This window comes from Convolutriloba macropyga, chromosome 3, assembly GCF_964194025.1.
Source record: "Convolutriloba macropyga chromosome 3, txConMacr16.3, whole genome shotgun sequence".
Classification (NCBI taxonomy): domain Eukaryota; kingdom Metazoa; phylum Xenacoelomorpha; order Acoela; family Convolutidae; genus Convolutriloba; species Convolutriloba macropyga.
The window spans coordinates 31095954-31121058 of NC_134470.1; the positions used below are offsets into that span (position 1 = coordinate 31095954).

General features: G+C 36.1%; 1 protein-coding gene across 2 annotated transcripts in view; it reads left to right on the forward strand.

The window, feature by feature from the left end:
- Positions 1-25105, forward strand: part of LOC142336150 (long-chain-fatty-acid--CoA ligase 5-like) — a 141249-nt gene that overhangs the window by 104491 nt on the left and 11653 nt on the right. For both annotated transcript variants that reach the window (XM_075384747.1, XM_075384748.1), the window contains exons 6-9: positions 9197-9388; positions 18015-18208; positions 23513-23728; positions 24093-24278. In XM_075384747.1, the coding sequence (XP_075240862.1) occupies positions 9197-9388; positions 18015-18208; positions 23513-23728; positions 24093-24278 (788 nt within the window). The remainder of the gene's footprint in view (positions 1-9196; positions 9389-18014; positions 18209-23512; positions 23729-24092; positions 24279-25105) is intronic.

The following is a 25105-nucleotide window of genomic DNA, read 5'->3' on the forward strand; positions in this document are numbered from 1 at the left end:
AAGTGATCAAAATTAGTTGGCCAGTTTTTACTAAAGTTTTGTTTAGTTTAAGTTTCCTTTAGGCTTTTTCCTTTCATTGTTTCAATGTTTATTCGTGCTGTCTGTTGTGCAGATTTTCACTATACAATATTACAAGTTCTCAGAAGAAAGATTTTTGGAATGATGCAACTTGTTGTCTTGTATAACACATTGTAAAAAGATTGCTAAAAGATTTTGAGTTGTTCTTTTCTTTCATACTTTTTTCGTTATATATCGCTTTATTGTTTTTTTTTACTGTTTTGCTATTCATTAATCACTGTTTTGATTTTTGAATTAGACATATGTTAACCAACGGTTTATTTGACTTGATAAAATATTTGTGAATATTTGAGTTTCGCCCGTTCTTTCTGTTGTCCTGTCTCCTAGTCGGAATAATTATGCTTCTCAATGGCACTCCAATAAAGTATGATTGAAGCTACTTTACGGTTTCAATTCTTAGTTTTTAACGACCTGGACAATTTGTTTTCAAAAATTTTGTTTTTTTTTTACGCCCCATGTGCTTTTTTATTTCGTGTTCTCTTTTTAACGAATGTCATTAATGATTGGTCTCGTTGACTCACTGATGAGGCATAATTGAAGCTGTTTATTGGTTTCAGTTTTATCTAACGTTTTAGCTACTTAGACACTACTTATTTTTGAAAATTATCCGATTTTTTGTTCTACTTATTTTTGAGTTCGTTTTGACCTATGTTTAGTAGTGTTAATTGTATTCTCATTGGTTCTCCTATGACGCATTACTAAAGCTCTTTGCCTAAATGGTTTTCATTCTTTGGTAGCGTTGTTGACGACTTGACAGCACTTGTTTGTAAAAATCTCTTTTTTCCGCTATGCTTTTCTAAATATTTGTGTCCTGTTACTTGATGTTTTTAATTGCTCTGGCAAGAAGTTTGAATAATTATTGTAAACGTGTGTCTTTATTTATTATACTAGACTTTTTTCATTTCGAACTTCTTTGAATTTCTCTTCTTTACTGATTTTTTTGGCTTTACCTAAATACTCTTATTAATAGCCACACAGCGATAGCTGGGGCTATTATTGGCCTTCTCTTGGTTTTTTATATTTCGTCGTCAAGATTTTTGTTACCACCATATGACGTCACAATCACTTCAAATCTGCTTTTTGTTCTTTCGTTCATGCAATTTCAACTGAAATGCGTGCGTGACGTCATTTCTCACTCTTAGTGGAGCGAGTTTTTTTTATTCATTCACGTGATTAAGTTTTTGGTCACACGTGACTTACCTCACTCCCAAAAATAACTTCCTCAGTTTGAAATTGACTTTTCTTTACTTTACTTAGATATGAAGAGATAAGGTACATTAATGAGATATGGTCAAGTGAATGCATACCACTCTGTATGAAATTTAATTGAGAGCAGCTAATCAAGACAGCAATATCTTAAAAGGGGGCAGGTTTTAATCAAAATATAGATCTCGTCCTTTAATGAGAAAAGAGTAATTTTGTTGGTCTGCCTTTTTTAACTGTATTTTTTTGTGACTGCAGATCTACGAAGCAATTGCGGCTATTGTCTGGGAATCTGCCCCCTTTGGCAATCTGTCAGCTATTTTTGAGAAATTAAGTGCTTTGCAAAAAAGAGATAGTAAGCTAGGCGAGGATAAAGACCTGACGTCGACAGATTTTTTCGCTCCCATACAAAAAGGTTTTCTTTGCTACAGCCCCTGTCGTTTGAGAAGAGTTCATCCGACATTTTTCGGTTTGTTTAATAGCCGCAAAGCGGTAGTTGAGGTTATTATTGGCCTTTTCTCGGTTTTTCACATTTCAAAGAATTTGAATTGTATTGGGGCGCTGTCTTTTTGTGTTCTGTTCACATAGTTTCATGAATTTGGAAGTCAAATTGAAGAGATGATTTTGGCCACGCCGACACAGGAAGTGGAGCGAAAAAGCGAGTGTTTTTGCGGGGTTAACTGTTTCATTCTAATTTCTTAAGTAGCGTATAATTTGCTTTCTCGGTAGTCTTTTTTTGTTCCCATGCGGCAATTTCGCTTCAATTTTTGTTTCTTTTTTAAGCGATTCTTTTGATATTTTTTTCATGTGGTTTTCCCAACCCAGCCATGGTCCAGTCTAGGTCTCGTGTTTTGTTTAGTCAATGAAAATTCTTTGAATTGTAAGTCAGGACTTGTCCTGCTATGTTTAATTGCTCTCAAACGAAGTTTGTAGCAATTATATTAGTCCTGTCGGTCTTTTTTATGCGATTTTTCGCTTGAACAGTTTTTTGTCTGACGCTTTTGACTTTTCGTCCTCGAAACGGGATAAACAGGTGGCGCCCAGCGGGCATTATGTGCTCTTAGAGCCTTTCAGGTCTGTTTCAGCTCAAACTGTCTTGGAGACTTATACTTATACTTATGGTGTGAGGGGCGGTTCTTAGAGGTTGACACCCCCCCCCCTTTGGTGACCCCCCACCCCCACTATTGGCTCCACCCCCCCCCCCCCCCACCGCGCTTTTGCCCCCCCCCCCCCCCCCCACCCAGTGCTGCCCCCATCAGCCCCCGGTGCACCCCCCCCCCCCCCCCGTGGCTAGCTACTGACCAAGCCAACCGCTCGCCGGTCGTTTGAGAGCAATTCGCCCGACGTTAGTCGGCTATGTTTTTTATTTTGTCAATATTTTTGTTACGAACATTTCAATCACTTCAAATCTGCTTTTAGTTAATGCATTTAGTGGCCAGAGTATTTTGTTCGTTCGGGTGATTATTTTTTTGGTCACACTTGACTTACCTTACTCAGATCAGAGATAAGGTCTTCAGTTCAGAGATAAGGTCAAGTGTGTGTGTGTGTGTGTGTGTGTGTGTGTGTGTGTGTGCCACTCTAATTGAAGGTTATCTAAGAGCAGCTATTAGTTGCAGCAATAAGTTTGACAGACTTAATCAAATTAGAGCATCTGAGAATTTAATAAAAAGTTACTTGTTTTTTTTTATCTTTTTGAGACTGCAGATCTACCATGCTATTGGGGGTGTTTTCTGGCAATCTGCCAGCACTGTTTAAAGATGGTTCTCTGATGAGTTGTTATCGACGGTATTTAGTGGTTTGAATTTATTTCTAATGATTTTAACGACTTTGACGCTACTTATTTTCGATCATGATTGACGAATTTTTGAGACTTTCATGTTTTGTTGTTGCTGTTGTCCTGTTGGTGAAGATCATTATTGTTCCGACCCTCTTGAGGGGGGAGGAACTATATACTCAACTGGGTTTTTTTTTTGTTCCGTGAATTTTCGCCGCTCGATATATTCATCGTAGAGAGTTGAGACTGGTATCATTAGAAAGCTCGTCCAGCGTAGAATATGGAATTAAAAAGATTTTTTTAATTTTCGTTTTCTACAGGGAGTTATCGAGGCTTAAACTTCTGAGAAAAGAAGAGTGAATTCACGTTGTTTTTCACATTTTCCGGAATTTTTGCCTAAATTTTCGTCAATTTTGCTAAAATTTGTTTTAATTTTTAAGAATAGTGTCGTTGATTTTATTTTTGAAGACGAACAAGCATTTTTGATTGTTTTGATTTAATTTTTTGGTCAAAAAATCTGGATAAACATTTCAAAATTTAGCCTTTTTCATCAACAAGAGCACGAAATAAGCTACTTTAGTCCACTTTGATTAAATTTGCCTACAGTACACCCCCAAACAACACTCATACAATCTTTGTAGACTCAGAGGGGGGCTATTTCTACTTCAGAGTCCGCAGAGAGTGCCTTGTAGTTAAAACTTTGCCGTTTTTTGCTAACTTTACTCGTTGATTATCAAAAATGCAAAATTTATTTTGAGTTTCAACTCAGAAATTATCTATATCTACAACATTCGAAAAATCAATTGTTTTTAACGGACAATACGTATTAACAGGGGTAGTTTTGGGCCATTCTTGGACTGTTACAATCCAAAAAAAATCGGGTTGTAATCAGTCGGTCTTTTTTTTAAAAAAAAAAAGACTTTTTTTTAATAATAAAGAACAGAACATATCAAATCAAAGCTCAGGAGTGATAGGTCCAACCAATTCGCTTGCTAAACAGCTCCAGGCTAATGCATTTAGTTTTTTAATTGAAAGTTTATGGTCGTTTCTTTTTTAAAAATAATTGACTTTTCAATAAATAATGGCTTAATTAACTTTTCCTCTATTTTTTTCTTAATTTGTTCAACTTCCAGCTTAGTGTCAGCAAAAAAAGACTGCTTCTTCTTTCTACTGAGTTAACATTTATTCTCGGTTGCAGTTTTAAGCCTGAAATTATTGTTTTCTGGCTTTGATACTGCAAGATTTTAGATTTTTGTTTGTTTTGATATTTGCCAGTTTTTCACGTTTTCTAATTTTGTCACATTATCACTTTATTGACAGTTCTCATGTCACCTTATTAGCATTCAAATTAAAGCACAATTGAACATATTAAAATCCTGAAAGATATAAATCATCGTTTAATTGGCCTCGACGCCTCTTTCTTGAAGAAATCAATTGAATTTTTTAATTTTGTCTTAACTGTCATTTATACTTTGTCGTTTCGGTCGTATGAAATTTCCTGTATAGTGATAGCTTTCATTGGTTTTTCATGGAAGAATAGAAAAACCGATATTCTGATATTAGCAGATAGCTGATGGCTTTTATGACTTTCAAACCCATCGTTTTCCAAAATTAAAAAAAAACTTTTTTAACTTCGCAATTTTGTTCTTTTTATGTTTCTTTTTGTTACCTAATCTCGTTAGTTGATTACAGGTCAAATATGACATTATGGGTGTCAAGGGAATAAAAGGGATTGGTGTCCCAAAATCTTTTTTTAAGATTTTGTTATGACCTTACTGGCTTCGACACCGCTTTTTCACAAAAAAAAATTAAATTAATTTGATTTTTGTCATATTTGACGTTCTTTTTGTAGATGCAAGAAATATTCTGGATATTTACAGGTCTCGAGGGTTTCCTTTTCATGAAAAAACGACGATATTTAAATAGCTCTTTTTGTAATTAATGCCTTTCATGACATTGAATGTAATTTTGTTTCGAAAAAAAATTAAAAGTATTACATACTTTAGCACTTCGCTTTTTTGTCTACTTGTTACCTAGTCTTACTAATGAATGGCCACGTACTACATTATAGCTGTTTGAAGAAGGCGCAATCAAATATATTTTGAGTGCCAAAATTTGGCTTGACGGTTTTGACAGCGTTTTCTGGCAAGTTTCAATTGAAATTTTGTTTGTTCTTTGTTGTTCTTTTTAGCCGCTCTAAAAAATGAATAAGGTCAGGTCCTAATGCCCTTCTATAGAAGCAGTGGTAATCGCAAATTTGTGGTAATATTAATTTATTCCTAATGGTATTTATTACTTTGAAGTTAATTGTTTCAAAAAAATAAGTTAATTTTTTTTACTTTTCTGTTTTTGTTCTTTTTTGTATAATTGTTACCAAACCTTTCTATGGACTGGTCGCATATGTTTTCTGGTGATTTATAAGTTATTTTTGTTTAGTTTCAGGTTTATCTGACGGTATGTTGACTTTGTTATTAAATTTAGTTTTTAAAAGGGACATAAATTTTTTGATGTAATTAATGTTTGTTGTTGTTGTTGTTTGATTTTGCTGTTCGTTTTGACTCGCTTTCTTAATATTGACATATTACAGCAATCTAATGCATCAATTTTTACTCCACTGAGTTATTTGTTTCGGAGGTTATCTTATCGTTCATACAGAATTTTTTGAAAAAGACTTGGGCTTTTTTGGGATTCGCAAAAAATAATTTTTGGGTTTTTCTATCTGTTCCTCATTTGGTAGACAATTATGCCAAAATTGTGGATGGGCGGGGTCGGAACCTTATGTGCCATTGCACATTACCGAGCCGCCTTGTTGGTAGTTATTATTAGCTCTCTGATAAGGAGTTTTGAATCTATTTATTTGTTTGAATTTTCAAGGTTTGAAGGTTTTTTAAATCAATTTTTGTCAAAAACTGCTTGTTGACTACTACTAGGACACTACTTATTGTCAAAAAATTTCCGTGATTTTTTTAAGGTTAGCCTGTTTTTTTAAGTTTTTTGTCTATCGTTTAGTGCAGTTCATGGGCCTCTTTTTTCTCTCCACGGAGTTTAATCATAATAACTTACGTTTTTTTTAAAAAAACGACATTTTATTTAAAAAAACGGCAGTTAATTTTGGCCTGCTTTTTGTTCCTGCCATTTGTTCTCATTAATGACAATTATTATAGACTCTCTGATTAAACTAAATTGAAATTGTTTCGTAGTATCAGTTGGTAGCAAATGTTTTTTGAACTGATGCTTTGTCAGTGTTTGTTAATTTATTTGTTTCCAGTCCCTTCGTCTCAGTTTTAATTGAGAACAAGCGACTGGTCTCATTGGCTTTGCATTCAGACTAAGTTGCTTATATTTTGTGTCAAGCTTGTAGCCAATGTTTTTGACTTTGAGAACATTCATTTTAAATTAAAGTTCGTTGAAATTTTTACACATGCCACGTTTATCTTTTTGCAGCGGCATTCCGTTGTATTTGAAAACGGTTGTTATATGCCTTTTTATAAGAGAAATATTATAGTATTAAGATTTTGTTTAGTTAGTGAAAACTTTTTTTACTAGTAAACGTTTAGTGAAATTTATTTTCGCCGTTTTTCTGGTGTACTTTGTTTCTAATATCTGTTCTGCAGAGGTTATATTTACCTTTTGAGGGTCTGTTTTGTAAAGATTCACTTAATATGCGGTTATCAGTTTTAATGATCTGGTTAACGCTGTTTTTTTATAAGTGAGATTGTATATTTTTTCGTTCTTGATTCAGTATATGCCTTGTTGGCTCACTATCAAATGCTCTTTTATGTGTTTGTTTTGGTGTATGCTCTGTTGACTTGCGTATTTCTTTAAACTGTAATACAGGGCTTTCCTTGTTATGATGTTTTAATTCGCTTTGCCTTCGATCACGTTTATCCATTTTACGCAAAGCATGTTTCACGCGTGTCTTCTTTTTTGACTAACTCACTGTTTCAGCCGAATAAATTTAGAATTTACTCAAACAATTATAGTGAAAGGGACTTCTGTCAAGGTCAAAAGCAAAGTCAAGAAGTTGGATAAACGGACAAAGGCCTGTAATTAAGGCGTAGTGCATTAGGTTATCAAAGTTTCTTGGCTTCCTGGAGTGATTGTTAGCTAGCATATTTGTGATTTTTTGGATTGACTGTTTTTATAATGGTTTTTGTTGTCCTGTCGACTAGTCTCATTAATAATAGGTCTCATTTTAAATACAATTAGGTATAATTTAATCTATTTAATGTTTTCAGTTTATTACTCATAATTTATTTGCGTGATAAATTGCTCTCGAATGAAAAGCAATTATTGTAAACGTGTGTCTTTTTATGCAGATTTTTTGCTTAACCGTTTTTGCGCGTTCCTTCTAGTGACGTCCCAAGTGACTGTTTCACGACTTTGTTGATTAATTGCTCTTGAACTTAGTTCATATCAATTATTAATAGCCGCCCTCATCTTCTCAGCCGGCTATTATAGCGCTCCTATTTTTTTTTCTTCGTCGAATAAAAAAATGTTTCGCTTTACCTCATTTTGCCGCCTTTTCAACATTTTGCGTGAAATCTTTTTGACTTCTCTAGGCTAGTTTCTCTCTTCTCTCATTCTGCTAAAAGTGATTTTGAACATCAGTTGCTCAGCAAAGCAATTCAAAATGAACAGAGTTAGTACAAAAATGGATGTCAGAAATAGAAACGGGATAAACCCATAAAGCCCAATTTTAGATGCCCGCTATTTGAACGTCGTTCCTATAAGTCTTATTTACCATCTCTAATGCTTGTTGTTATTGATAGGAGCCCCTGTAGCCTCTCTCTAAGAAACAGAAGTATGTTCAACTAAGAAATGCCATCAAAATAAATCTTAATTAAAAAAAATGTTTTTGTACAAAAATCTTTTTTTTTTCAATATCTTCTGTTATTTCAATCCCAATCATGCTTATTGGAATCAACGGCGGCTATTTTCCGGCAATCTGCCGGGTATGTTTGTAAACGTGTGTGTCTTTTTTTATGCAAAATTTTCGCTTGATAATTTTAACTTTTCGAGTGACTTTTACGCCCTTGACTTTTTGCATTTCGCGTGATCTAAAATTCTCTCTCAATCACAATTTCAAGCAGCTGAACTCAATTGGCGACAATTTAATACTAAAAGTCAAATGAAAAGTGCGCCGAAACTGGTGTTATTTTTTACTTTAAATCTTTGTAGTTGTATATGTTAACCTCTAATGTGGTTATTTGAAGCCCACAATAGAACTTCTTAGTCCCATTTAGGCTCCTTCTCCTCCCCCCTGACAAGCAGGCTGCAATTGATTAGAGCTCCAACTAGTCGTTCAAGAGCAATTCTTCCGACGTTTAGTCGGTTATGTTTTTCGAGTGATTTCATTTGATCTCGCTCCGAAATAAAGTTTGTGGTTCAAACAAAGCAGATTGTTGGAGAGAGGCTGACAAGGCCCTGATAACCGAGTGGTTAATGCCTCTGTCGAGGTGACGGTATCGGACTCAGGAGGTCGGGATTTGAACCCGACATAATTTTTGCACCCATGAAGAAAAATCTATCTAGGCTGCTGTCCCTGAATTAAATTTCCCGCCTGTCATTCAGAGCAATTTTGTCCGCCTGTCATTCAGAGCAGTTTTGTTTATGTTCTTAATGGCTGTTTCAATAGCTCTTTACGGTAGTTTTCAGCTAAAAATCAATTGAAAAAACGCCGATATTGCCTTTTATTTTAATTCAAATCATATTAGTGATTTAAGATAACTAACGTAACCTTTGAAGCACCTTGGCGAACTTATCCTTCCACCCAAACAATAAGCAGACTACAATAATATTATCGAGCACCCTTCAGTCCTTCGAGAGCATTTCGTACGACGTTTGTCAGTTATGGTTCAAATATTCGACAAGTGTCGATGGATGGTATCTATTATTTTGTAGAAACTAGTAATGGCCAACATGCTGAAAACAATGACCAAGTTATGTACATATTGAAAGGCAAAAAAAGGGATGTTCTTGTTTTTTTATGTGTATAAGTTTCAGTGAACTGAAAAAGGATGAACTGCGGTAATGTTGGGGCAATATATTTATTATTCATGTAGAAAAAAATTGAAAACTTGTTCAAATTTTATGCTGTAACGTGCCGGAACTGTAATCTTCACTTTTGCCTTTATTCAGGTCTGGCTGCAAAGAAAAGAGAAGTACGCGCGGGAATTTTCAGACGCAATAGTTTCTACGACAAACTAGTGTTCGCTAAAATTCAGAAGATGTTAGGTGGCAGTGTGCGCTTTATGGTCACCGGAGCTGCCCCCGTATCGGACGAAGTGATGGAGTTCGTTAAATGTGCTATGGGCGTTCCTGTATTTGAAGGTAAGTGAGTTTTCAGATTTCGCAGTCATTATTAGTAGTATGTCATTAGTAGTATGTTTCCTTTTCGCGAACTTCGGTTTTATTATGACAGATATTAAGTTATTACTGGTTCTCAAACGAAGTTATGGCAAATATTTTAGCTCTGATGTTCTTTTTTCAGTTGTTAAGTCTGAAATGTTAAGTCTTGAGAAACGGGATAAACTAGTGAAGCTCGAGAGCATTAAGTTGCTCACCTGTTCTACAAGAGCCTTGCTGGTCTCTTGGTAAGCTATTTGCCGAAACTTCAAATTCATAATTCAGAGGAGACATTCATTTGAAAGAATCTTTGCTGAGCGAGCTATATTGTTTAAATCACGTGCGGCTTTTTCACAGCTTTTTTAAAGTTTTAACTCAACTTTTTTCAGTCAAAGATGTTTGTCTCGTCTACTTTGGCTAGTAATACTATGCTTTGAAGTATTATTTACCATCTGAATTATTATATTTTTTATAGCTGCGAAGCTCTGAGCTGAGAAGAGCTCTATTGCGGTGCTCTTGTTTTTTAAAATTCAAAGAATTTGATTTATATTGGGGGCGCTGTCTTTTTTTAAGATCTGTTCACACATTCTCATCGTGATTTTTGAAGTCAAATTGGAGTAGTGATTTTGGTCACGCCGGAACAGGAAGTGGAGCGAAAAAGCGAGTGGTTTTGCGGCGTGAAATTTTTTCGCTCTAAATTTAAAGTAGAGTGAGAAAACGGTGTTTGAACAAAAATTCGCTTTCTCGCTAGTTGTTTTTTGTTCACATGCGGCAATTTCCCTTTCATTTTTCTGTTTTTTTTCGATTTTTTGGATTAGATCCATTCATAGTTCATTATAAGCCTAGTTTTTTGTTTGAACCAAATTTCCATTTCTCGCTAGTGGTTTTTTGTTCACATGCGGCATTTTGACATGGTTTTCCGAATTCACTCAGATTCTGTTCTAGGTCCAGTTGTTTGTTAAGTCAATGAATCAATGAAAATTTTTTGAATTGTACGTCAGGACTTGTCCTGCTATGTTTTTTGTTTCATCGTCTGACGCTATTTTTCGTTTTACATTTGTTCCAGAACATTTTGTCGCTTCACGTTTTTGGTCGTTTTTTCACGCATGATTCTTGATTTTTGCGTGACCTAAATTGCGTAATCTAAATTGCGTGCATTCATAAGTTATGTTTGTTGCTAAAACAAAATCGAATGTAACATGAAGTGTAGCGAGGGGACTGGCAGCCGAGTGGTGGTTAATGCTTTTGACTCTTACGCCGGGGATTGGAGTTCGGACGTCTGCAATTTCAATACTTTTTGCACCCAAAAATGTTTTCATTGATAGACTAAGAGTTTTAAATTTAAGTTTTTTTTGCTTGAAAAAGGTTTTGCGTAACCTTTTTTCAATTCATTTCTCTATGATTCTTTTTTTACGGCGCCCAAGTCTATTTGGCAGCTATTCCGGCAGTCTGCTGGCTTTTTAGATGTTATTTTGAGCTAATTTTTGCCATTTTTCATTGTGAATTGGTTTGTTAGCACGTTTTTACGGCCTGCTTCAGTTTCATAGCCGCTGTCAGCCTCTCAACGACTATTATGTAGGCGCTCTTCTTTTTTTTTTAATTCGCTTCACTTTTTGATCACACTTCGTTTTACTTATGTCACGATTTTCACGCTTTACTTTTGACTTATTTCACTCACTGTTTAACTGCATGGATTTTAAATTCATTCACGTAATGAATTACGTAATGTGAATAAAGTTAAAGTCAGAAGAGTAAAATAAAAAGAAGCAGGATAAAAATATAAAGCGCGGTCATTAAGTCATGATGCATTAGGTTATCAAAGTTTTTAACTTTGCTAGCTGGCATAGAATTATGCATAATAGCTGTTAGTTTAGAAGCTGAATTAAGTGTTGTTATAGAATCTAACCGAATATGCAGAATTTACTCACCAAATAAGAACACTGACACTTAGAAAAATTCTGCCAGTTTTTATCTCCTTTTTTTTCTGTTTCAATCACAATGTGCGTCAAGTGGGTCAACGGCGGCTATTTTCGGCAGTTTGCTGGTTATGTTTTTTATGCTGCTTTTCAGAGAGCGAGAAATTGAGCTATAAAAAATTTCTGGATGCGAACAACATTTTTTTTGTTTACCATCGGCTTTTATTCTGTTTGGTAGTTTGCATAAGCCAAATTGATAGTTTTAAATATGTGCAGATAGTTGTTAAAAATGTTGTGATTGATCCGAGTTTACGATTTTTCTACTTTTTCAATTTTTTTTGCTATTTTAGTGATTTTTCGTTATTGTATTGTTTTATTGCTTTCTTTGGGCTTTGAAAAGACACCTATTGCTATTTAATATTTGTTAATAGTTACCAAATGAATACAATTTTTATGGTAAAAAACAGCGTTTTTTGGTTGAGATAAATGACAAAAAATAGATAATTTTTGTAAATATTTTCTGCCGATTTGTTGCATTTTCTCATTATTTCTCCAAAAATGGAAAAGTTAACGAGCCTAACAAGGCTTGAGTGATGTGAGAGCAGTTTGATGTTTTCAACTGCATAGAAAGATTTTTTTGTTAATAGTTGTTCTTATTTTATCTAAAGAAGTTACTGAATTTTCAGTTCAGTCTGTTTTTGAGTTAATATTTATCACAGCTGCGCTGCTATAAGCTGAGTGGACCTATATTGACGTGCTCTTGTTTTTTTGTTTAGTTGTCTAACGCTCTTTTTCGTTTTACATTTTGTTCCAGAACATTCTGTCGCTTCACATTTTCAGTCACTTTTTCACGCTTTATTTCTTGCTTTTCGCGTGACCTAAATTGCTCGCTTTCAGAGTTTCTCTGTCTCTGTTGCTAAAACAAAGTTGCTTGTAATATAGGAGAGCATAAGGGACGTGTAGCCTAGTGATTAATGCAGGGGGTTCTTATGCCGGAGGTGGGGCGTTCGAACCTCAGCTTCGAAAGTTTTGCACCCGAAATTGTTCTCGAATGTAAACCCCCTTTGAATAAAAGTTGGCCGCAATAATTTTTTTTTCAAATCTGTTTCTATCTGTATTTTACATCACGCAAGTCTGTTCTTCCTCAGCTATTCCGGCAATCTGCCGGCTATCTTTATGGACTTTTTGAAAATTGAAAATTTTATTGGTCGCTTTAGCAGGTATCAGTTAGTTAAATGGGTAGTTTTTTGGCTGAGACGACTCTTCGATTCGTTTCTTGAATTATTCTGGCTATGTTTTTTATTGTTACTTTTTTGGATTTATATAAGTCTCCACTTTCACGTTTAGAGACTTAGTGCAAGATTGCACTGCTAATTGGTATTAGTTTTAAGCTTATGGTCCCCCAATTTAGAGGCTGAATTCACCATGTTTAATAAATATACTAAAACTGCGGACCGTATTAGAACTGTTCGACGTTAGGAAGAAAAAAGGCTTCAATTTTTCTCTAACCATTTCAACGGCGGTTATTTTCTGGCAATCTACGGGCTATGTTTTCTTAGATTTATCTTTCGCACCAAGTCTCCTTTCTTGCCTCTTATTACTTTTGTCTATAGTGGCATCTTTTTTAATAGCCGCACAGCGATAGTGGGGGCTACTATTGGCCTTCCCTTGTTTTTTTACGACTCGAAGAGGAGTTGGTTTTCTCGAGGTTTTTTTAACCGGAACTACCATTCGTTCAGACGGCGTTTTGACCTAATCGTCAGTGATTAAAATTGCCCTTAAGACTAATTATTGCCCTAAAAACTAACAATTTATAAATAACCGTTCTTAGACGTTTTTTCGTCCAACTGCTGCAGTTTTTTGCTCGTAGTTTTACTTTTCGTAGAGATGGGTTTTTTTGATGCTGCTTTGAGATGTGACCCTCAGAAATTCATACCACAGTTTGTTTGAGATCATAATAGTGCGTTCCAATTTCGAAACAGGCTTTTTTCTCGATTTTTTAGTTAATTGTTTTTTCTGTTTTAATTTCTGCGTGTTTAGATCTTAGGCGGATTTTTTTCTAAAATCAGGGCATATGGCAATATCTTTTTGATAATTCATGCATTGAGTGCTTGCTTATAAGTTTTTTTTGTTTATTGAGTTTTTGTACACCATCAGGGATTTGGTTTTCATTTTATTGATGATTGCATTATTTTTCGGCGCTGGCCTTTGAAATTCATTAAAAGTTTTTAATCGAAATGTTTATTAATAGCCGTACAGCGATAGCTGGGGATATTATTGGCCTTCTCTTGGTTTTTTAAATTTCGTCGTCGCGATTTTTTGTTACGACCATATGACGTCACAACCACTTCAAATCTGCTTTTTCATTCGTTCATGCAATTTCATTTGAAGTGCGTGCGTGACGTCAGTTTTCGCTCTTAGTGGAGCGAGTTTTTTTTGGTCTTTCGTGTGATTAAATTTTTGGTCACACGACTTACCTCACTCTCAAAAATGACTTCCTCACTTGACTTTATAATTATAAAATTGACTTTTATTTACTTTAATTCAAAGTGAAGGTCAAATGGGTATGTGTCACTCTAAAGTTTTTTTGAGAGCAGCTAAAGGAGGCAGCAAAAACTTATTCAGATTTTTAATCAAAATATAACATATCAGCCTTCAATGGAAAGACGTTTTTTTTTGGTCTGTCTTTTTTTCTGCTTTTTTTGAGACTGCAGATCTATGAAGCTTTAGAGGCTATTTTCTGGCAATCTGCCAGCTATGTTAATTTTTTTGTCATTTTTTGCAAAGTATGTAAATGTTCCACATCCTTTAATTTTGTTATTACTTTTTTATCTATTCAAGTGAATGGCCATTTAGTTCTTATTGCTGAATTATTTTTGAATGCTGAATAAAGAAATATTTTCCTTTTTCTTATTTTTCAATTTGATCAAAATCAAGAAGTAGGATGTTTGTCCATGTTTTTTTGCTCTACATATATACTGTGTCTGTATATATATATATACTCTAATTTCTAGCGTGTATCTTTTTAGAATTCTCCTAAGACCTTTTTCATTTATTTGCTCTGCTTTTATCATTAAATAAAAATTGTATTGCTTTTATTAATTGCTCTTGAACGAAGTTCATAGCAATTTTTGTAAACGTGTTGGTCTTTTTTATGCAAATTTTTTGCTTGACAAATTTGCACTTTTCTTCTAGAACATTGTCTGACTTCTCAAAAGACTTTTTCTCGCTTTCGTTCTTCATTTTTGAGTGATTTCTATTGCTCTCACTCCGAAGTAAAGCTTGTTGCTAATATAAAATCGGTTGCAGCAAGACAACATTTAGGGCCTGATAGCCGAGTGGGCAGTGCATCTGGTCATGGATCGGTAGGTCATTCTTTCGAAACCCGGCGGGGTCGAATTTCCACCCGCTTGTCGTTCAGGAGCAATTCTTCCGGCATTAGTCGGTTTATGTTCAGTTTTTTTCGATTCTTTTCTCATTTCCTCTGTTTTCAAATAATTTTGTTTAACATAAGGCAGCACTGAAACATTGTTGTGGTTCCGGTTTCAAATTTTGACTGATTAATTCTTTTCTGCAATTATTCTTGTGGCTCCCGCTTTTGATTTTAAACGATTTGCCTTCAATTATGTCTTTTGGGTGTAATAGCTGTTGCGAATTTTTTTCAAGACCAGTATTATGAGTTATTACAGCGCAATTTTTAGCCCCGTCAGTTTTTTGAGTTTGTCAGTATTTGACCATCCATTTTTTAACGTTATAAAATGTTTTTTTTTGTAATATGAGGTTTGGTGGCATGAGGTTTTTGTCTTTTATGTTATAAATTTTCTCTTATATTATAAACTGGTTGGTTCTTTCTATTCTTACTGACGGATGCCTTGATCTTTTGCTTTTTAATTGGCTCAATTTGCTCCAATAACGTCGATGCCCAAGTCGTTCTCAAGGGAACTGCCGCAGAAGTTTCATCCTTTTATTCAAATCAGGTGAGCAAAATGATTAAAGTTTTCATACAAAAGGCAAGGGTTTCAGCTGTAATTACGGTTTTCTTTGTTAAGCTCGGACACCTCGACTCGCTTCCGGAATTCTTTCTGCTATGTTTTTTTCTTTCGTCGTCAAGATTTTTGCTACGACCAAATGACGTTACACCAATTCAAATATGCATTTTATTCATTCATTCATGCAATTTCAACTGAAGTGCGTGCGTGACGTCATTTCTCACTCTTAGTGGAGCAAGTTTTTTTACAATACAAAGAGTTTAAATTGTATTGGGGCGCTGTTTTAAGATGTGTTCATTCATTTTTCAATGACCTTGATCTTTCAAAACCGGATAAAAATGTTATGTACACCGGGCATGAAGCTTCATTGGAGGCCACAAGTGGGCTCTAGTAGTCCTTCAAGTGCTTAGAGTGGTGCAGCTGCTGGGATATCCTTAATTTAATTAGTGATTTAAAAGGTGATATTTAGGAGTTTTGGGCTTAAAATAGTGCAATTTTTCATGTTTTTTGTGATTTTTGTTTGATTAGTCTTATGTTGTAATTTTTAAAAGTTGATGAAGGCCTTTTGCGAGAAATAATTACTTGTTATGACCATTTTATGAGCTTTATGTTTGGTACTACAAAAACAAACCAGCAAAATGATACTAATTATTGCAATGTTTTTCGTCTTTTTGAGTTTTTCCAGCTTCATGGGGCCAGGAAATATCCTTATAGGTTTGATAATAGGGCATTGCATAGTTTCTAATACCAATGGATTGGTTTTCAACATTTTAATGTCTCGAATTTTAGCGTTTTTTTGATAAAATCTGCAAACAAATATCTGAAAAAAAATCTGCAAAAAAATCTGTAAAAAATCAAAAGTAATTGAATGTTTGTTACTTCCAATGGATTTTTTTAAACAATTTAACCTTTGGGATTTTGAAAATTTTTTGATATAATTTGCAATTTTTTCATGTTTTTTCCAAAACATTTGTCTTGTATTCAGTTTTTCTTGACTCCGAAGCCAGATAACCTCGTCGAGGGTTGGATAGTATGTTATTAAATAGTTGCTAGGGGGCAATTGAATGATTTCCAAGATTTTCGTAGTACGAATTTCTATTTTTCTTTGAAATTTGAATTTTCTTAAAATTTTTGCCTATCGATCTTTGAGCCAACGAATTTTTTAAGGCTTGGGATTGGGCTGCTGGATAGCCTCTAGAGATACAGAAATGATTCTGAAGATATCAATATCACCTTTTTCAGTATCATTTCAATAAAATTTGCGATTGATTTCATTTTTTTCGGTCATTTTCGAGTTAATCGATCTTCAAGGGTCAATGAGTTTTTTCAGGTCTTGTAGATATAATACTGGACCGATTTGAGAAGCAGAAATTTGTTCTGAACATGTTTTTGGAATAGGGATCAAATTTTGCCTCAGGGGTAAAAGCTTCAAGAGTTTTAGCAATGAATATATTTTTCTTTAGTTTGATTGTTTGTTTCTCAATTTTTTTAGATGATTTTGTTTTGGTTGGCATTGTTCAATTGAGCTACTGGTTTTGTAGATGACTTCTAAGTTTTTCATTCAGTTCTTTGAATTGTATTTCAGGGCTTGTCCTGCTTTTTTTTTTCATTTGCGTGATCAAGTTTTTGGCCACGCGTGACTTACCTCACTCTCAAACTGACTTCCTAACTCTGAAATTGACTTTTCTGTACTTCATTTCAAAGAGATAAGGTCAAGTGTGTGTGTGCGTATCACTCTAATTGAAGGTTATCTAAGAGTAGCTATTAGAAGCAGAAATAAGTTTGACAGATTTTTAATCAAATTGTAGCATCTGAGCATTAAATAAAAAGAATTTTTGTTGGTCTGTTTCTTTCTTATCCTTTTGAGAGTGGAGATCTACGAAACTATTGTGGCTATTTTTTTGGCAACAATCCAGCTATGTTGCTGAATTTTCAAATGTTCTGCTGGACTTTGATGGACTTTCATCGAATTTTGTCTGCGGAGCTTTTATGTTTAATTGCTCTCAAATAAAGCTTGTAGCAATTATATTAGTCCTGTCGGTCTTTTCGCTTGAATGTAATTTTTCGCTTGAATGTAATTTTTCGCTTGACCGATTTTTTGTCTGAGCCATTGACTTTTCGTCCTCAAAAACGGGACAAACAGGTAGCGCCCGGCGGGCATTAATTAAGTGCTTTTAGATAGAGCCTTTGTCATTTAGTCTCCAAGTATGCTATTCACAGAAACTGTTTTGGAGACTTATACTTATGGTGTGAAGGGCGTTTCTTTGAAGTCGCAGAACCACCCCCCCCCCCCCCTGTTTCCCCCACCACACTGTTGTCACGCCCCCCCCGTGACCCGTGGCTAGCTACTGACGGGGCCAACCGCTAGCCGGTTGTTTGAGAGCAATTCGCCCGACGTTATTCGGTTATGTGATGTTCTTTCAGTCGGTCATGTCCGCTCTTGATTCTTGCTCATTTGATAATGCTCCGAAAATCGAAATACGGACAGACCGTACGACAAACAATAAGACATCTACTGCTCAATTCAATTTTTATGCGTAACGTCATCAGATGCTCCCTTCGCAGTGTTTGGGTCATTTGCCTATGTATTTTTTAAAAATCATACCTTGCTCCGGCTTCGGAAGAAGGTTCTTTTGGGCGGCTATCAGAGAGAAGGATTTGAGTGGAAGAGGAATTGGCTGTTAAAGTACTCAGTATGAATTTCAGGTTACGGTCAGTCTGAGTGCACTGCTGCTGCCACTTTGACGCTACCTGGTCAGGCGTCTCTGGGAAACGTGGGCATTCCCTTGGCCTGCTGTGAGATCAAATTGATTGATGTACCAGAGATGAACTACTACGCCAAAGATGACAAAGGAGAGGTCTGCTTCAGAGGCACTCACTGCTTTTCTGGATACTATAAGGTACGTAGAGATGCATCAGAATTCAATAATAGTTTCGCTTTTTCAATTGTGGCTATCGGCTTTTATGCTGCGACATTTAAACCTCAAAATGAACACTCGTATTTGAAACATAAAAAATGTTTTTTTTTATAGCTGCGAAGCTGTAAGCTGAGCGGAGCTATATTGCGGTGCTCTTGGTTTTTTACAATTCAAAGATTTTGAATTGTATTGGGGCGCTGTCTTTTTTAAGATCTGTTCACACATTTTTATGATTTTTGAAGTCAGATTGGAGAAGTGATTTTGGTCACGCCGAAACAAGAAGTGGAGCGAAAAAGCAAGTGGTTTTGCTGCGTGAATTGTTTTCGCTCTAAATCTAAAATATAGTGAGAAAATCGTGTTTGAACGAAAATTCGCTTTCTCGCTAGTGGTTTTTTGTTCACATGCGGCAATTTGACTTTTAGTTTTTACTTTTTTTTTCGATTTTTTGGATCGGATTTTTTTTCTAAATGGTTTTCCCAATCCATTCATAGTCCGTTCTTGGTCTAGTTTTCTGTTTAGTCAATGAAAATGAAATGCTATGTTTTTTTGTTTCGTCGTCTGACGCTCTTTTTTCCTTTTATATTTGTTCACACAGCAAAGCTAAAAAAGTCAAATTTTCTGAATGACTTCTTCCTCTCACTAACGGCATTTGCGCGCGTGACGTTATTTCTCACTCGCTTTAGCAAAAGTTTTTAGGTTATTTGCGTGATTAGATTTTGATCATACGTGACTTACCTCACTCAGTAAAATGACTTATGCACTTTAAAACTTAAGTTTAGTTTGAATTTTGTTTAAGGTGAAAGGAACTCATTTGTGCAGTAAGGGTCCCTGATATGAGGTTTCTGCGGAATGAATTTTAACAAGTTTTATTAATTTATCGCTGAATGTTTTTTACCTAGTTTTTTGAGTGGCGTCGATTTTTTTTATAGCTGCGAAGCTGTAAGCTGAGCGAAGCTATATTGCGGTGCTCTTGGTTTTTTTTTGTTTCGTCGTCTGACGCTCTTTTTTCGTTTTACATTTGTTCACACAGCAAAGCTGAAAAAGTCAAATTTTCTGAATGACTTCTTCCTCTCACTAACGGCATTTGCTCGCGTGACGTCATTTCCCACTCGCTTTAGCAAAAGCTTTTAGGTTATTTGCGTGATTAGATTTTGATCATACGTGACTTACCTCTCTCAATAAAATGACTTTTGCACTTTAAAACTTAAGTTTAATTCGAATTTGTTTAAGGTCAAAGGAACTCATTTGTGCAGTAAAGGTCCCTAATAAGAGGCTTCTGCGGAATGAATTTTAACAAGCTTTATTAATTTATCGCTGGAAGTTTTTTACCTAGTTTTTTTGAGCGGCGTCGTTTTTCAATTTAGATCTGTATCTGTTTCTATCTCTATTGTATGGCACGCAGGTCTATTCTTTCGCAGCTATTCCGGCAATCTGCCGGCTATGTTTTCAATTTAGATCTGTATCTGTTTCTATCTCTATTATATGACACGTAGGTCTATTCTGTCGCAGCTATTCCTGCAATCTGCCGGCTATTTTCTTCAATTGCTCTCAAACAAATTTTGTAGCAATTATATTGGACCATTTTTGTGAAATTTTTTGATTGAGCGGTTTTTGTCAAATCGGACCCTTTATCTTTCCGTCCTCAAAAACGGGATAAACAGTTAAATCCTGGAGTGTATTAACTTCTCTTAGACCCTTACGGTTCACTAGTGTCTAAGTACACGATTTAGCGAATCAGTTTAAGAGAAAATTTCATCACGTGATCAACTTTTTGTCCTCTAAAAGGGGATACAGGCAAAGCGTGGAAAGCATTAAGTGACTGAGCATATGTCTTAGATTCTTGCGCCCTAATAGTTTTTATGGGCGCGAGGCACCGAATCTTTTGAGGAGACAATTTCATTGTGCGAACGTCAATTCTTATTCTTGAAAGTTCGATCCCCTTAGTCAGCCCCCCCCACTCGCACCTCCCCCAACACTCCCTACGTCCACAATTTGTATTAAAAAGTATCAGTAATTTGTTTGAGCCCTGCTTAGTTTTGTACTTTTTTGGTCATATTCTTAATCTGATAATCATCAGATCAACCATTGGTTGGTAATGAGGTTTAAATAAATAAATTGTTTGTGTTGTTTGTTTCAGTTCAGCTATCATTTTCATTGAATTAGGTGCCATTTATTTCTGACAGGTTTCGGTTGGATTTTTTAGTCTTCTTTTTGTTTGTTGTTTTCACTTTTATCTGAAAGAACTGCAAATAATTGTTTTATGACTTTTAAAATTGTGTTATGCTGTGATTAAAGATTAAGTGTATAGTTTTGTTGTTTTTGCCTGACTTCGACTCCACCGTTTTTCAAAATAGTTTTGGTTTTTGCCAAATTTCTTAATTTTTGGCTTTGGGTTTTGTCCGTTATTAATTGCTTTCCAGCGAAGTTTGTAGCAATTATATTAGTCCTCTCGGTCTTTTTAATGCGATTTTTCGCTTGACCGATTTTTCGACTGACGCTTTTGACTTTTCGTCCTCAAAAAGGGAATAAACAGGTAGCGCCCTGTTGGTATTAAGTGCTCATGGAGCTTTTCAGCTTTGTTTCAGCTCAAACTGTTTTCGAGACTTATACTTATGCTGTGTTAAGGGCGATTCTTAGTGGTTGAAGACCCCTTCACTGTTGACCCCCCCTCACTATAGCCCCCATCCCCCTGCGCGCGCTGTTACCACCACCCCCACTGTTGCCCCATCCACCTATCAGCCCTCGGTGCACCCCCCCCCCCCCCCCCCCCCCCCGTATCTAGCTAGTGACGAACAACCGCTCGCTAAAAACACGCAAATTTATACAATTTTGCATTTTTTTCAAGCTTTTTGACCCTTTTTGTTTTTTATCATTCCTAGATGTCAAGAAACCTCCTCTAGGTTTTAATAATAGGTTACTGCATAGTTTCTAGTGGTAACGGAATGGTTTCAACATTTTAACATCATGAATTAGCATTTTTTGACAGAACGCGCAATCTTTTTTATAATTTTTTAAAATTTTTCCTTATTCAGGTCTTTCTAGACCCAGAGGCCAGAAAACCGCCTAAGAGGTTTGATAATAAAATACTGACAAATTTTTATGGGCCATCGAATAGTTTTTCAACTTTGTAATGTCACAAATTTTAGCATTTTTTTAAAATAAAATTTGCTTTTTAAGTTTTTTTGAAATTTTTTTGTTTTTTGTTAGGTGTTTTCAGCCTCAAGAGCCAAGGAACCTCTTCTAGGGTTTAAAAATGGCTTCTGTATAAATTATAGATGTAATGGAATGTCTTGCAAGATTTTATCATCACGAATTTTTGCTTTTTTGCCAATTTTTAATTTTTGAGGTTTTGTCATTTTTCAGGTTTTTTGAGCCCCAATGGTCAGAAAACCTCCGTTAGGGTTTCATAATAAATTACTTGAAAACTTTTTTGGCCATGGATTAATTTTCATTTTTTTGACAAGTTATGACAAGTTTTAGCAAAAGTTTTTAAAAGTTTTTGAAATTTTTGTCATTTTTTAGGTTTCTCGAGCCTCAAGAGCCACGGAACTTCCTGTAGATTTTAATATCGCGAATTTTGCGGCACCAGGGGCCCTGGGACTTTCCAAGGTTTGATAATAAGCTGATGCATAGTTTTTAGAGTTAATGGAATGGTGAACAATATTTTTTCTGACTCTAGTTTTAGTAGTTTTTGGATGAAATTTATTATTTTCCGGAGAATTTTTTATTGTTTCAAGTGTATGGATCTTTATGAACCAGTGAAATTACTTCAGGCTTGAAAGAGGAATACTGGATAGCCTCGAGTTTAACGACCATTACTGGCTAACGAAATTTTTTAAGTCTTGGAGATGGGTGACTTGACAGAACTTCGAGACAAAAAATTGTTTTGAACTTTTTACTGCAAAGTTGAACCCTTTTGTTTTTAATTTTGCTCTTTTGTTTTTTTCTTTATGATTTATTTACTAACAAGGCTAGAACACTAGAAGTTGCTTAGGCGAATGCCATCATGAGTCGAATATTTCTAAATCGCTTTCTTTCTCTGTCGGTTAGGGTTTCTTTCCTTCTCTTTCTCGTTCATGTTTTATCTCTCTCTCTCTCTCTCTCTCTCTCTCTCTCTCTCTCTCTCTCTGTTGATGCCGCACTTCGGATGCTGTTATATGAAGTTATGTCGTCATCTCTGATCTTCATTAACAGTGAGTTGTAGTAGAATTGTTTTTATCATAAATGACTTAGCAGGTACTTTTTAGGTAATCATTGCTAATTGCTCTCAAGAGCGATTTGTTGCAAATATAATAATCCTGTTTGTTTCTTTTCTATTCAGTCTTTCGCTTGGCCGATTTTTTGTCTGACTCATTTGATTTTCGTCTTCAGAGACGGGATAAAGAGGTAGCGCCCAGTTTGAATAAAGTTTGCCGTTCAGCCCACTAGTCTTCAAGTATGCAATTAACAAACTGTGTAGGAGAATTATACCTATGGTGTGAAGGGGTGGTTCTTAGAAATTGATCACACACCCCCACCCACCCACCCCCCGCACATCCACTTTTGCACCCCCGATGCGGTGCAACCCGCGCTGGCTAGCTACTGACGAAGCCAACCGCTCGCCGGTCGTTTGAGAGCAATATGCCCGACGTTGGTCGGTTATGTTTGATTTCCACTAGTTTGTTGAATTGTTCTAAGGACGTATGGTGGCAATAATTATATAACTATTTATATAATATATAATTTTGCTTCTAACTGAAACTGCAAGGCATATTTAAACACTTTTTGACGCTTAGAAATATATTTTGTCGTTTCTTTAAAATTTGGCGGGTCATCGGCGGCTATTTTCCGGCAGTTTGCCGTTTGTTTTTTTTTGAAGGTGGATTTCGGGAACTTTGTACCCCCTCTTTTGTTCTGCCCCCACCCAAGTTTTCGTGCCAAACCCCCCTCCACCGCCCTCATCATCTACCCATCGAAGAGAAACTTCTTACGTTTATGCCAGCTCGTACCAGAGCCAACCCCTTTCAAGTTGTTTGAGAGAAACTCTTTCGACCGTGGTCGCATATGTTTCTTAAACCTCATACGTGTTGAAGAGTACAATCATTGGACCAACAGTTATGAGCTACTTCTCAGTTCAACTTTTACACAAAGTTGTTACAATTGTCGTCAATCTACTTTCACGATCACTGTTATTAAATACGTAAGTTGTTAACCGAAATTTACACCGCTACCGTCTTAGATTCAGATCTATGCATTCATCGACATAACATATGCTTAACTTGAACCATGCTTTTCTTTTTGCTGCAGGATGAAGAGAAGACAAGAGAGACGATAGTGGATGGATGGGTGCTGTCGGGTGACATCGGGGAGTGGACGAGTGAGGGTACACTGAAGATAATAGACAGGAAGAAGCACATATTCAAACTGGCACAGGGCGAGTATGTTGCTCCTGAAAAGGTCGAGGGCATCTATGCTCAGTGTCCTCTTGTCGCACAGATATACGTGCACGGAGAGAGCTTAGAGGTATGTAGATTGTCAGCACAATGTACTGTACAGCGATTAAAAACAAATAGTGAGTTGAAGTAAAATAGTGAAATTCTCAATAAGCTAGGATATGTCGTGTATAATTAGGTCAATTTTTTGGGCCGCTTGTGGCCATTTTAAGGACTATGGACTACCAGAAAGTTTTTTTAGGCTTTAAGTTTAAGTGTTGCTATACGAGAAACTTACGATGCAGCTTTACGGAAACTTGCACGACGTTTGTAGTGATTCCTAAAAGAGCTGAATATAAAATGGCATAGCTAGACGTATAAATACCTATCACAGAACAATAACAAGTGTCTTTGGTAAATGCTACTTAACAAATGTTTTGCCCTGTATTATATAGTACTGCTGCGTGGGCGTGTGCATACCAGAGGAGAGTGCCTTCAGAAGTCTCGCATACCAAGAGGGCATCACAGACTGTAACCTGCTCTCCTTCTCAGAGCTGTGTCAGAGACCCAAGCTGGTCAAGGCCATGCTCACTAAACTCACTGAACACGCCACTGAGAAGAAACTAAACAGTCTAGAAAAAGTTAGTCAATTTCTGATCAGTTATCATATGAAAACTGATCAGTCATCATATGAACATAGAACATACAAATCTAGGTTTACTTCTTTTTAATAGCGGCCCTTATTTTCTCAGCCGGCTGTTATAGCTCTTCTATTTTTTCACAACTCAAAGTCTTTTTACGACTCGGAGAGGAGATGTGGTGATCTATTTTTAAGCTCTGAAACAAAGTATTTTGTGATTTTTCGCTTAACCGATTTTTCGTCTGACCCATTTGACTTCGTCCTCAAAAACGAGATAAAGACATAGCACCCAGAGGGCATTAAGTTCTCTTAGAGCCTTTCGGGTCACTGGTCTCCAAGTACGCGAATCACAGAAACTATTTTGGAGACGTATTATCATGGTGTGAAGGGCAGTTCTTGGAGGTTGACCCCCCTCCCCAACTTCATTCCTCTCTAACATCAGCCCCACTGACCCCCAATCCGCAACACTGCTCATCCTTCAGGTCGTAAGGAGGCGGCTCTGTGCAGCAACTGACCCCCTCTCCGTTGCCACCCCCTCAATCCCCGGGTGCACCCCCAATTGCGCGCACCTTACGCCCTTTCAATTAAGCTAAAGCTATGCCCACTATAACGTAGCTAGCTACTGACGAAGCCAACCACTCGTAGGGCGATTTGAGAGCAATTCGCCCGATGTTAGTGGCTTATTTTTTTAATCGGTTTTCTCTTTTCACAGGATGCAAATTCAAATACCGCACGCAGAAACAAGTGTTTAGGTCGAACTGCTCAGTAAAAGTCAAAGTAGAGCCCTCTGTAACATCTTTTTTAAGCACTTTTCGCAATCTTGTTCAA